This window comes from Varanus komodoensis, unplaced genomic scaffold (assembly GCF_004798865.1).
Source record: "Varanus komodoensis strain SLA01 unplaced genomic scaffold, ASM479886v1 scaffold3, whole genome shotgun sequence".
Classification (NCBI taxonomy): Eukaryota; Metazoa; Chordata; class Lepidosauria; order Squamata; family Varanidae; genus Varanus; species Varanus komodoensis.
In genome coordinates this window covers 12638942-12653521 of record NW_025335761.1, presented here as the reverse complement: position 1 = coordinate 12653521, position 14580 = coordinate 12638942, and the positions used below count along the sequence as shown (strand labels likewise).

General features: G+C 39.3%; 1 protein-coding gene across 50 annotated transcripts in view; it reads right to left on the bottom strand.

Moving 5' to 3' along the window:
* The window catches only part of MADD (MAP kinase activating death domain), a 91640-nt gene that overhangs the window by 32985 nt on the left and 44075 nt on the right, over positions 1-14580 (bottom strand). For 15 of the 50 annotated variants that reach the window (XM_044437060.1, XM_044437074.1, XM_044437063.1 and 12 more), the window contains 4 exons: positions 12052-12154; positions 11554-11740; positions 10121-10271; positions 6710-6916 (listed from right to left, as the gene is read on the bottom strand). In XM_044437060.1, the coding sequence (XP_044292995.1) occupies positions 6710-6916; positions 10121-10271; positions 11554-11740; positions 12052-12154 (648 nt within the window). Of the gene's footprint in view, positions 1-4040; positions 4095-6709; positions 6917-10120; positions 10272-11553; positions 11741-12051; positions 12155-12601; positions 12662-14076; positions 14116-14580 lie in introns of all 50 variants that reach the window. The other 35 variants (XM_044437048.1, XM_044437062.1, XM_044437051.1 and 32 more) reach the window with 6 other exon arrangements.

Genomic DNA, 14580 nt, shown 5'->3' with positions numbered 1-14580 from the left:
CACTCCTGGATGAAACTGATTATCTAGATCTATTTCAATCAGACTTCAGTCCTGGTTTGGAATGGAAACTTCCTTGGTCGCCCTATTAAATTACCTTTGCCAGGACAGAGAGTGCAACCGTTTATTCTCTTGGAGCTCTCAGCAGCTTTGGATACCACTGACCATGGTATCCTTCTGGATAGGCTAGTTAGGTTAGGAGTAGGAGGTACTGCATTGCGGTGGTTCTGCTCCTATCTGACTGACTGATTTAAGATAGTGCTGCTGGGGGATTATTGCTCTGAGCCACAGCTGTTATGCCATGGAGCACCTCAGGGCTCTATTTTATCCCCCATGCTTTTTAACATCAACATGAAATCACTGGAGGTTGCTCAGAGGTGTGGACTGAGGAGCTATCAATATGCAGATAACACTCAGCTCAGTTCATCGAACCCAGGTGAGGCAGAGCCTGTTCTGAATCATTGTCTGGGCTTGACAATGGACTGAATGAGGGCCAATAAACTGAGACTCAACCCAGTGAAGATGGAGGTGATGATAGAGGGTGGGTTGTCTGTCCAGTTGGGAGATATTCAACATCTTCTGCAAGGGGCTACACTCCCCCTAAAGGACAAGATCAGAAGTCTGGGAGCACTCCTAGATGCAGAACTGTCACTTGAGTCACAACTGGACTCAGTGGCATGAAGCACCTTCTAGCAGCCGAGACTGATATACCAACTGCAGCCCTGTTTGGACAGACAGAGCCTAGCCACAGTGATCCATGCTCTGGTAACCTCTCGTTTGGATTACTGGAATGCTCCCTATGTGGGGTTATCTTTGAAAATGGTCTGGAAAATTCAACTGATTCAAAATAGGACAGCACCACTGTTAACAGGGACTAGAACATTATGACAGGCTTCTTTTAACTGCACCAGACCAGGCCCAATTCAGAGTGCTAGTAGTAACATTTAAAACCCTGAATGGCTTGAAGTCACATTACCTGAAGGAATACCTCATTCCATATGTACCTACATGGGCGTTAAAATCATATTTTGGGATCCTTCTTGGGGAGCCTCCTCCAATGGAAGTAGAGCACCTAGAAGAAGGATCTTTTTGGTTCTGGTACCCCATTTATGGAATGAGCTTCCCAAAGAGGTATCTCTGACACCAACTCTTCTTTCTGTTTACTGACAGTGAAAACCTTTTTATTTTCCAGGTATTTTAATGGCTAATTTTTAGTTTTAAAATTGTATTTTATTACATAATAATGCTGTATCTATGTGCCAACTTGATTATGATTGCTGTGGGCTTTTTATTACTGTGGTTGTTTTATTGGTTTTACTGTTCTATTGATTTATTGTTAAATGGTGTATCTGTTTTTTATGTTTGTCTGATATTTGTTAACTGCCCAGAGAGCCTTTTGGCTGTTGGGCAGTATAAAATGTGTAAATAAATGTATAAAATAAATGCTACTAGTCAGATGTGAATTAGCATTTTGCCTAAACAATCTAACAATTCTTTTGTTCAGATTATTCAATAATCATATTCTCTTGTAATAAATGGCAGATTGTGCCTCTAATTATAAATTATATGTTACCTAGTTATATCATAAAGTTACCAAGGAGGAGACCCTTGTAAGCTGCCTTGGATTTCCTGCAACAGGAAGAAAGGCAGATATAATGTGATGGTATTATGCCATGGAGTTACGCCATGGAGTACCGAAGGGTTCCATTTTGTCCCCCTTGCTATTTAATTATCTACATGAAACCGCTGGGAGAGGTCATTAGGAGGTTTGGGCTGCGGAATCATCAGTATGCTGATGACACCCAGCTCTACCTCTCTTTTTCAACCGATCCAGGTGAGGCAGTGGCTGTACTGAACTGGTATCTGGCCAAGGTAATGGGCTGGATGAGGGCCAATAAAATGAAACTTAATCCAGACAAGACAGAGGTCCTGTTGGTGGGTGGTTCAAGCTCCCGAGTAGGTGACTTGGACCTTGTCCTTGATGGGGTTGCACTCCCTCTAAAGGACAGGGTCGCAGCTTGGGAGTGCTCCTCGACCTGGAGCTGTCCTTGGAAGCTCAAGTGACTGTGGTAGCGAGGAGCACTTTCCTTCAGCTTCGGCTAATCATCACCTGGAGGAAGATTGCCTAGTGACAGTGACACATGCATTGGTTACTTCCCAGTTGGATTTCTGCAACGCGCTCTACGTGGGGCTGACCTTGAAGACAGTCCTCATACTTCAGATAGTGCAAAATAGAGCAGCCAGGTTGCTTATGGGGACTGGGTGTTTTCTCATATAACCCCAGTTCTCTATCAGCTTCACTGACTTTCCATCGAAGTCCGGGCTCAATTCAAGGTGCTGGTTATTACCTATAAAGCCCTTAACGGCTTGGGACCTGGATATCTAAAGGAACGCCTTCTTCCATATTTGCCCTCCTGCCCCCTGAGATCGGCAGCAGAGGCCCACCTCCGAGAACCCTCTGTGAAAGATATTAGGAGGCAAAGTACCTGAAGGAGGGCTTTCTCTGCGGTGACGTCCTGCCTATGGAATGCGCTCCCCAGAAAGGTCTGCCTGACGCCGTCGTTATTTGTTTTTCAGCGCCAGGTTAAGACCTTTTCATTTCAGCAATATTTTAATAAGTTTTAATATTGTTTCCTATATGTTTTTAACTGCAGCCAGTGTGGGCTGGTAATTTATTTATATTTTATGTTATTTCATTTATGTAAGCTGTCCTGAGGCTTTCACGACAGGACAGCATATAAATATTTTAAATAAATAAATAAAATGGTGTTGATGTCTCCCAAATGCTACTGTGTATTGATGGGCCCAAGTATTCATTTACTTAGTGGTGTACTACCCATTGCATGGAACAAAATACAGTTCCCCCTTCTTTTTAACAATAACATTGAAGAAAGGCACATTTTAAAATGGAGGAGGGCTAGTGGAAGACTGTGCTTAATCCTTACCCCCCAGCCCATTTTCCTCTGAAACACCCCCTACCAGCAAACATGAACCTAATTCAACTTTACTCAGGTAGTACTAAAACTCAATCACTTCTGTCCATATTTGTATATGTGTGTGTGTCACAATTGTGACTACAGTAGGTATAATGGAAATATGTTAGTATTATTAGTTATCATCTACTCTTACTGTGTCTGCTAAAAATAGGAGACTGTTGAAGCAGACCTTTTCTAGCCAATTTATCCTTCTTTTCTAAGTACATTAACCAAAAACCTGTCCAGGAAAATGATATGCCAACCTTGTTTTTTATTATCACTTCTCTGTATTACCTCCCAAATTATGTAATGCTCTCCCTACCAAGTCTTGCCTGACATCAAATTTACTAACTTTTCAGCACAGTGTAAAGACTGTCCTGTTTTCCAAGGTATTTATCAGCTCTAGATGAAGCATAGGAGGTACAGAGTATTATAGCGAGATGCTTATAGCAGGTCTAACACAATATGGACCTGTCTTAGTTGCTTAAGCTTTTGAAATCTAGTTTTAAATTTGAATGAAATTTTATGATGGTTTTACTGCTATTTGCATTTTATATTGTACTTTATCAACAGCTGTACACTACCCAGAGAACTTTGTCTATTGTACAAACTTTGTGCAGAAAACAAACAAACAAATAAAACTCCCCAGGTTTCTTTCTAACCTCATCCTAAGTTATTGTTCACTACTGTTCAATCGGGGCTTGAAAGTTACACTTGGCTATTGCTGGAAAAATAAAGAACAAAATCTCACTGCACAGAATATTCCTTAATGCATGGAACCTACAGACCAAGAGAGTTTTACATTTTATGAGAAAATCTGTCCAAAAGGTATTTTAAATTCAGTGGTAAGAAAGGATTTAGAGCATGGCTGGAGGAGATTTCTTCCTCTCTCCCGGTGCTGAAAAGGGCAACTCAGTTTACTCCCAACACTATATTTCTTTAAGAAATAGTGACCTCCTTGGTCTGCACTCTGGCTCATGTGGCATGGGTGCTCAAAGGCTCAGGGAGTTGGCAGTTATGGAGAGGCGGGGGGGGTGTCAAGTCTCTGAACTTTCATCATATCCTTACTCAGTTTTTCCAAAGCTTTTTGCTTTGACACTTCCTGGTGCTTGTTCCACAATTCTACTCAAGATGTAAGCAGGAGAGAAAGACAGAAAAAGTGTCAGAGCTGATCAGAGGTGGAAATGGAAAACAGAAAACAAAAAAGAGCCACCCAATCCTGAACTGCCAGAGCAAATTTTAATGAAAACTGGCATGTGAAGAATTAATTACTTCTTAATTATATCGGGGCAGAGACCTGAATCCTCTTCATTCATGAAGTTGGGAAAAAAACACCATATACAATTAACTGGCTGAAAAAACAGGTCTAAGTGAGAGTCACCTACCTGATCTCATCTGACTTCACAGAAGTGACAGATTAAAGAAAGATACTGTCAGGTTCTTTGTGCCCAATATTTAAAGTTCATCAGTAAGTTACCAGAAAAATACAGTGTCATTGTTTCCCCATGCCAAATATATCCTCAATTCAAAATGTAATTCCAGACATAAGAAACTGTATTTCTACCAACACAAAATGAAACTTGAAATGTTAACACTTCAGTTTGGGCCTGGCTATGCGCAAGCTAGCCACAAAACTTTACCAAGCTTTACCTACTATATTAGCCTCCACGTCTTTTTAATCAGGACAACTACAGCCAGTGTGGTTAAGAGCATGGGACTGGGACTCAGACGATCTGCGTTCTAGTCCCCGCTCAGCCATGGAGCCAACTGGGTGACTTTGGGCCAGTCACAGACTCTCAGCACAACATACCTCACAGGGTGGTTGTTGTGGGGATAAGATGGGGGAGGAGATGTAAGCTGCCTTGAGCCCTTTGTAGGAAAAAGGCAGGATAGAAATCAAATAAATAAAATACAAAAAATGAGGGGAAAATGTATCATTCTATTCAAATGCTATCCAGAAAAACTCCAGTCAGTTCACACTACTCTTCCAGCTATGAAGATGATTTTCTGAGACAGAATTCTGTACAAAAAGGTTCAGATAGTTTGCACTCTGTGATGGAATAAACATGTAATCACTCAGAAAATCCCCATGCTGCTTATATTCTTGTCTCAGAAAACTTCAGTCCTTCTACATGCTGGCCTAGTGGCCCAGTGGCAGAATCTCAAATAAGCTTGCTGGAAATCCCAGTATAAACAGTCCACTTCATTCCTTCTCATCATTTAGGAAGGCAGAAGCTGGGGATGCTACAAGGCAAGAGGGAAACTCAGCTCTCACAAGACCAGGGAAGGAGAAGTAGTAGAGTAGAGAATTACTTTTACTATTCTGCAATGGAAGCTGAGCATGGGAAAGCATAGATAGAAATGAGGCAAGAAACCAATTCAGAGGGACAAGGTATTAAGGTTTCTTCAATGATATAATGATATAGAATGCCAATTACAGCTTACCTGGAAAACCTAATCACTTTCTCCATACTTTATTTGGTGGAAATACAACCAATACTGGGCAAGACATGAGAAAATATGATCCCTAGGTATATTGGCTTTCTTTTGGATTTACTTGTTATAATCATATAAACATTGATAGCCATATGTTTTCTCAATAGTAATAAGGCTATTAAAACCAACAAATGAAATTTCCCCAACCTAGCAACCATATATCTAATGTTTATTAACAATGAACATACAGTACTAGTCCTACTTAAGAACTGACCCACTGAAATGAATGAACTCATTCATTTCAGTGGGTTAACATTAAGTAGCTCTGGCACTGGATTTAATCCCATGGTTGTGCTCAATCCTTCACACATCACAATTCGGATTACTTGCGATGAATATTGTCCCAAAAGGATTCCTCATTTATTAAAAAGGAACTCACCTCAAACTACAGCTGCTATTTAGAGGGGGGAAAGTATTGTTTAATAAACTAATCTGACAAGCAACTTTTAAACTTTTTTCATCTCTGCATAATCTCATGAGAATAAACAGTCTCCTTTTTTAACATTTGGGTGGCAAAATTTTCTATGTGCCTTTAAAACTATTACTTTTTGTCCTGCTTCAAACCTAAACAAAATTAAATATTGACTGGATATAGCACTGTTTATGACAGTGTAAATATTTAAACACAATACTTCATTTCCTGGGTAATTATAATATATATAGGGATAACACTAGTCATGCCAGTAAACTTTGCTAAGAAAGGAAAAAAATGCTGTCTAATATAAGAACCTCTACTCCAGGCTATTAGGCTTTGAGGGGTAACATTCAAATTGTATAAACATAGCTGCAATCACACACACACTTGGGATTAAGTCCCAAGAAATCAGTGGGACTTATTTCCAAGATGGATAAATTGGGTTGTAAAAGATTCTCCTTTCAATTATATATAATTTTTCATAGCAAGCCAATCCCTTGTGAATGCTTGCCTAAGAAGCTATGTTCCTAGTATAGGCTAAACTATAAGGTTTATTTATAGTAATCTCTATCCAATAATTAGAGAGGGCAGTACCAGCATCACATGGCAGTCTCCATCAGCCTGGCCATGAATTCAATTCCAAAAAGGCATACTAAAACATCAGAAATGTTTAGCTAATATTTCTCCACGATGTGAGCAATCCAAGTGAGTGAAGCACATTACTGCAGCAATGATGGAGAAAATGTTTCAATGGGAAGGATGCAAGTAGTTTCTAATGCCAGTGCACAATCACTTTCCTGCATTCCACATACACATAAATACACACCAATGGAAGCTACAAAATTTTCCTCCTTTAGACTCCTTGTGTCAAACTCCCTTGGCTCTTTCCCTGCAGGGCTTGGTGCCCTTGGCATGAGCTGGGATACTGGCAGTTGCACCTTGGGTTTCGGTTCCACCCTCATGGCTAATATAGGGTCCTTGCCAACCGGAGTGATTGCTCCATCTGTTGGGCTTCGTTTTCTTTTTTCTGGCTCTTTAAAAGAAAGGAGGAGAAAGAGATAAGGAGCCAAAAAAGACAAACACACTTAACTACAACATTCAAAAGAGAAGGAATGAGAAGAAATGGGAGAAAACCTAAGAAAAAGAATTGGACAGATGATATCAATCATTTGTTTACAAATAATGAAAAAACAGTTCGCATATCTACATCTCATTATCAGCATGACAGCAATGCACAAAATACAGAGGATACCTGGAAACTGATTACTTCAAGGATTGCCTCCTCCAATATAACTTGACTGGCTAGTAAGTTATGCTTCATGTCCCTCCTACCGGGAGTGTGGCAGGTGATAACCACATGTATAAAGGTTCTAACATTAAAGTGCTTTTCTTAGGAAGGATTGACTATCTTTAAGCATCAAGTAAAGACCAGCTTATTTTTCCTTGTCTTTTAATGTATTTCATTTTTACTGATTATTTTACCAAGCTTTAATTTTATTTATTTAATATAATACTTAATTGGTAAATGTCCTTGAGGCAGCTTACAAGCATGCAAAAATAAACAACAGTAATATTGTACCATTGCCATCTGATGTTTTAACATGTATCTAGATTCTTTTGAAGTTTTTTAGGTTTATTGTGAAAAATGACTGAGAGGGTTTTTCCGAAAAGTAGCGTAAAATAATGCGAATATTAGAACAAAATAAGGGAAATTACTCTGCACTATGCTTAGGAGCCCAAAAAGTACCAAAGGGTAAGGGTGAGACAAATTCAGGGTTACAACCATGTGGATTAAATGGAACTTCCATGCTCAGACATAGTACTACTCTTAATACCAGATGTTTGACATACACATGGAAGAGAGCTGTTGAATTATGGGCTTATAGACTTTCTGGAGATGTATGTCTGGCCACCACTGGAAATGTGAACCTGATTTAGATGGGCTACAAGGTGGTTCATCGATTTTGTCAGATACCAAGGCTTCTTTAGCTTGCAAGCCTATTAGTCTTTTTGCACGCTCCATTAAATAGTGGGCCTATATTATTGTTAGGAAAGAAGAATGAAAAACAAAGATTTGTTTTATATGCTATTTCTATTGAAACTTAAACCTTTATCCATATTTGGTTGTAGCAAAGAGGGGATTGTTCACATAAAAGCTTACTTGTTTAAAACAAGTACGATATCGATTCACCACATAAAAAACATCTTCTTTTGCTATGGAATACTGTTTAAAGAAATGGGCTGTGGGAACATGTTTGCATACCCACCCATCCACTACTGATTAAAGCCTTGTTTTGTATACCAAGAGAGATCTATATATATACTAGCCTCAGCTGCTTCCAGCATAATGCTGAGAATAAGTGCTATTTAAATTAGCGATAAACAGGGAAACAGGAAATGTGGACAAATATATTTTCTTCTTCAAACAATTCCATCCATTCCTACTGTGAAATTCTCCAAGAAAATATGTCTAAGGCACAATCCAAAGGGATGCCGACAAGCTCAGAGGACCACAAGCATCCTGTACAGAGGAAGAGAATTGCACTTCCATCCTGTAAGCAAGCTAGATGATTGATTCTGGCCATCTAGCTAAGGTACTTCAGATAAGGAAGGAAGGAGGCTGAGTACTGCCGCCATATGTCATATCCTGGAGGCTGTGTTCTCCTCTGTTCCCCTCCCTGGGAGTGACGCTGTTCTCCAAGGTCACTGTTATGATCTCAGAAAGCAGATCTTTCTGCACTGGCTGCAGGTCAATTCAAGTATCTCTAGCTCCAAGGTCAGAGTGGTTTTCCAAGCTTGGGAATTCAAAGAATTCTATGGCCCCCTAGATGCAACAATCAACAAAATGATCTTTTAACCTGGACATCTGCCCTAGATCATGTATCCAGTGTCTGACTATAAGCAGTCACCAACAATTTAGTATGATTAAATAGTTTGTGAAAGAAAAACAGATCAATAAGCTAAAATATCTCAAGACTCTTTGAATATATTCACAACTGAGAAGAAGCTTTGTATGTCTAGACAGGAACCCCTCACAGCACTCTACTATGTATTTTCACCAACTACAGGCTTGGAAAATACATACTGAAAGTTTTAACTGCGTTCCTGATCTCTCGATCTCTCTTTGATGAGATCTCACGATTCCTGCAATGGCATGCTGTTTGTTCAATCTACATGGTATTGTATACTGGATTTCTCAACCCTCTTCCCCTTCTCCCAACTCACATAAGATACACTGTTAAATTCTAGAACCACCATTAAAGCTTAAAGAAATAGCATACACACTTCCCCTGGTTTGTGATCCCCCCTTTTCCTGTCATATGCTGGGCAGGATGGGAGGCAGAAACCGCACTGCATATGCACTCCCTGGCATTCATGCAGAACAGCTGAAACATCCTGATTGTGCTTAACATCTAGGTGCTACTGGGACATGTGCTTTCATTTTTTAATGAATGTGCATTTGCACCTTTCCTCACACAGAGGTTTTGTTGCTGTTTGTCACCTCAAAGCTGTACTGCCGAAATGAAATTAAAGAAACATAGGGGCATGCCAAAGAAAACAAAAAGGTTACATTCTGTGCAAGATGACTGAATTCAATTACACTTGCACCTATGCATTAATCATCTTTTTAAATTCCTATCTTTTGCACAAACAATGCAAAATGTGTGACCCAGCGATCACTTGGAGCCCCCGCCCCCCATCACCACATGCCTTGTCTGATGGCTCCTAGACTCCAGCATCTGCAAAGGGGGAAGAAAAAGGGCTCTACGCATTTTACACCTAAGAAGCATCATTCCTAGAGCATCATTGAAGAATGTGAGATTAAGGTTTGAGTTTGATGATATATCTGAGAGGAATAAGAAAGAAAGTGTTCAATGTCTGAGTGAGGAGGTGTGTACATGTGCACCTGTGTAGATTCTGCTACCCAAGAAGAAACCTGATGCAGCCCTTGGGGCCAAAAAGGTTATGCACTCCTATATTACATCAATGCTTAAGCCCACAATTTTTTAAAAAAATGAGCAAAAGGCACCTATTTCTGATACTCCTTTCACAGTGGCCCCTGATGTAAAAATGTGAGAAACAGCCTCCTCCAATTTGATACACACAGCTACTTAGAATCATAGAATTACTAAATACAATTATGCTTTTATGGTAAAGATTTTGCTCTGAGGGTCTCTTTCACCAAATTGAGATTAATTGATTTTCTATTATTCACTAATAGTTCGTGTTCTCTTACCTTTGTTATAGTAGTGAGTATGAGCTATCTCCAGCAGGCCAAAAACACTTGCCATGCCCCCAAGTCCAGCATTTGCGTATGACTGTTCAAGGCTTGATACAGTGCATTTGAGCAAATCCAGCATCCCTTTGTAAACCTTGCGGCTGATCTCCTACAATGAAAAGACTCAGAAGGGTGAGGGTGCTTTATTAATCAGGAGACTGTTTCAGTTCACTTCCTGCTCAGAAAATCAGAATACCTCTTCTGCACCTTCATTATATTTTCTCTAACTTTGGAATTAATGAAGCTGTCTTATACCAAGTCAGGACATTAGGTCACAGATGGTGGTGTCCATAAGCCTTATATTGTTTCCTGTGCTGATTGACATCTACCTGAAACTACTAGGTAAAGTCATCCAGAATCTGCCCTTGTTATCCCTATGCAGCTAACATTCAGCTCTAACTTTCATATCATCTGATACCAGGGAAGCAATGGAAGCTCTCAAGCAGTGTTTGCGGATTTTTTTGTGCCAAAAACAAGTGGGTAAACTGAAGGTGGTAGTATTACAGGCCAAACAATCTGACAACCCTAGAAGATAGGTACAACCTCTTTTGGCTGGAATTGAACTCTCCATAAAGCACAGGCTATTTGTTTGAAAGTGCTTCTGGACTGAGCAGTCCTCCTAAATGCACAGATGAGAATGAGAACTCGAAGCATGCTTTACTAACTTTATCTATTAGGCCAGGTACACTTACCTGAAAATAAAAGGCCTAGACTCAATCATTCCTATCCTAATCATCTTCCAATTGGATTACTGTAACACACTCTCTGTACTGGTTCAGAACATGACTACCAAAATTTTGGCAAAGACCAGAAAGATACCACTCTGATCCTTCCCCAACTGTACAGTTATCAGTTTGTTTTCAGACCATGGTGGTGCAAGTTTAACCTTTAAAGCCCTAAATATTCTGGCCTGGGATAATGTCAGAATCACTTACTTCCTGGTAGAAAATTCAATGTTGTTGGTGGTGTTGTTGGGTGTTGCTGTTGTTGTTGTCTTTATTTCCATACCACTCAATAACTGATGCTCTCTGGGCAGTTTACAACAGTAATGCAAATTCATACATTCTCATAAAATTCCATTCTCCACATCCTCTTTCCAACTGCAGTACAATGCATGGGCCTGAGGGGCTAGGCCTTCTTAATTGTGATGTTCAGATTGTGGAATAGATATATCATGCTCACAACTGACTATCTTTCAGCAGGTCAAGATCTATTTCTTTCAACAAGCACTCTCCACTCTTTGGCCTCTGATATTCTATCTACAGTTTTTACTATTTTATTTTTGTTGTATTTTATTATTGGTTGCCGTAATTTTATTGTAAACCACCCTGAATATATTTCAGTATAGAAAAGCAGAGCAAAAATCACTGAAAGAAAAAGAAAAAACTGACCACATCTTGGACGATATCCTGTCGAGCATCCTCCTCTGATTGGATGGTGCGATTAAGTTTGCTTAATACAAACACACGGAGTTGTTCACTCTCTAAGAGACGTCGGACTCTCTTCATATTCAACCAACCAACTCCTTGTCCATCTAGAACATTGTGCACCACCTCTTTCAAGAACTGCTGGTTTTCACTACATGGTGGAAACACATAGGAGAGAAGGGACATAAATCATCCAGGATTCTTTAATAGGTTTATCCTAAACTAAAGGAAGGAAAGTTAAAAAAATTCTTCTCTTGGTTATTAAGAGATCTTTTATTTTGTCCATTCTTAAATTTTTCTGTGTAAAAACATTTCTTGATATTCTTAGATATTCAAGTCGTAAGTAATACCCAGAGAACACAAATGTTACTATGTCTTCTAAAATGATTCTAAGCTCAGCCCTCTCAGAGAAGTCAAGCACATGTTCCTCTTTAGAAAGCAGGTTACTTTGGATGATTCTACCTGGAATTACTGGTTCGTCCCTGGGGTGAAGGTGACTCCCTTTTCACTGTTGGACTGTGCTTTATAACAGAAGACTTTTGATCCACAAGAGCTCGCCTGTTTCCTGCAAAAGAGAAGGGGCAATACAGAAGAGTTTCGACTGAAAAGGACAGCCAAGTCCATGAACAGCACCAATAAGACACACAAGAGTCAGCTAACACTCTAATTAAAAGGACATACAAAGAAACTTGAAAAGCAGCAGCATATTTTGTATTACTGCATCACACATCGGCAGAAAACAGTAATTGGAATGAGGCAGACAAAAAAAGAAGATGGTAAGAGGAGCAGAAGGTGAAAAGCAGGAGAAGCTTGGCTGCTCTGCATGCATCTCTGCCACAAGAACCATCTTCTGATTAGACATTGTATGGAAAAGCATAATGCATAATGGGAGTGTGAGTAGTAGAAATCACATGATATTGGTTACCAGTGGAAAAGTTGCCCAAAAGACAGGCACAAGGATGCTTGCTGGGAGTTGGTATGTCATGCACAGCTCATGATGCAAAGAACCCACCTTCATTGCTTACTGGCCCAGCTTCAGTAATAATCTCCATTATAGTATTTAGCCCAAATACTGGGACACAAAATAAACAATTAGTAGTGTACTGCAAAATTACCACCATTTCTGTAATTTATTTAGTTACTCAATTAATCCCCTCCCTCTCAAAAACAGTCCTACATTACAGTTGGGCAATACATGTATTTGACTGGTCCAGGTATATCAGCCATAAGGAAAGCTGCTAAGTGCTGTAGGAATAAACCAGAAATGGGAGGAAAGGTATCTTAAGAAAGAAGTAGCAATTAGTCTGAAGGAGTGAGCAGAATTGCCTACACTCCCTGATTCTACTGGCCCACTTGCACTGATGGTCCTTGTTCTTGACTTGGTCCTCAGATAATCAGTTCTTTGATGTTAACTCCATGTGGCTTCTGGCTATCAGCTGTGAGAGTTCAGCAAAGTAGAAATTTTTAGATACTCTATAAAAACACACTTTGAAGCAAACCAGCTGACTTCCATAGCTTCCTCCACTGCAACCTCCTTCTGATATAGTTCTTTTTAGAGAGTTAATATATTTCTCTGCCCCCCTTATACAAGAACTGTCGATTCGAAGGATCCATGAGGGAAGCTATTCCTAAAAGTGGCTCACATTGGCATGGTAGATGTACCCCAGACTAGTTTTAAGGACACCCGAAGGCTCAAAAGCTACCCTGAAGCCTATCAAAAACCCAGATAATACTTTCCAATATCCTGGGAATGAATATTCTCTTTTTGTATTACTAAAATCATACATATATCATAGGTATCGCCAAAAAAAGAAGCTCATCTCCCTTCAGAACATGAAGGAAGGTAAATGAAACAAAATCTTAAGAAAGAGTTGGGAAGGTTAATGAAAGAATGATTGATGGAGACATATAAGAAACTATTCTGTATCCATCTTGTATCACAAGTAATTAAAATATATTAAAAATCAATAAGCACCCAGCAAAAATCTCCTCCCCACAACTAGTAAAATTATTAAGACCTGTGCAATCTGTCTGCTCATAAGCCTTTTTTTATATAAAAGAGACAGTAACACTAACAAAATGAACATTCTGTTCTAAAGTTTAGAAAATTGCAGAGGCTACATGAAGCAGGAATTGTTAAGAAATGAGAATAATCTGCAGAAGATGAGACACAAAGCATGGAAAAGAAATTTTTAAAACCCATCACTGTTTTCTTCCAATGTGTTACCAGTAATAGGGTTAGCTAACAGAAGAACTCTGCACGAACAATTATAGGAATGTGACCAAACAGAAATATCCCTAGAGACCAGGCAGAGTCTTCATCGAAGTATTCACACTCCTTCTCTGTGATTTTTTTTTTTAAATACACAAACACACAAACTCAGGGGAGAAAAAATCTATCCAAAGCAAAGTCCAAGGCAGCAACACAAAACCAACTTTTGGCCTTTATTACTAAAAGGTCAAAGGTCAGTAAGACATCATACCAACCTTCATCCACATCCCTTCCCACTTCCAGATTAAAGTAATCTTTACCGATGAAAATGAAGAAGAGGAAGAAATAAATGAAATCAACTTATTAAAAAGAAAAATTGTAATTTTCTAATTATATATAAGAACAGAAAAAGCAAACAAAACATTCTTCCAGCTAAGCAACTGAAAAGTTTCAATGCAAAAACAAACAATGGTAAGCCTCAGTTTCTTTTCTTCATCAATAACATTCACTACAAGCAACAGTACCATAGGTAACCTATAGATACCCCCTATTCCATATTCTTTAGTGTAAAAGGAAGAGATCTAGTTTAGCTAGCTCCTATTGCCCCAAGGAGAAAAATACTGGGTTTTCCCCTCTCAAGTTAATGTTTCCTTCTAATATGCATATTTATTATATATAAGGGACAAATTAAATGTTATAATCCCACATGGATGCTAGTACAAGCGGTACTCATAATGTTTAAGACTTCTTTACCAGATGGTTTCCCCAGCTGCAGACAC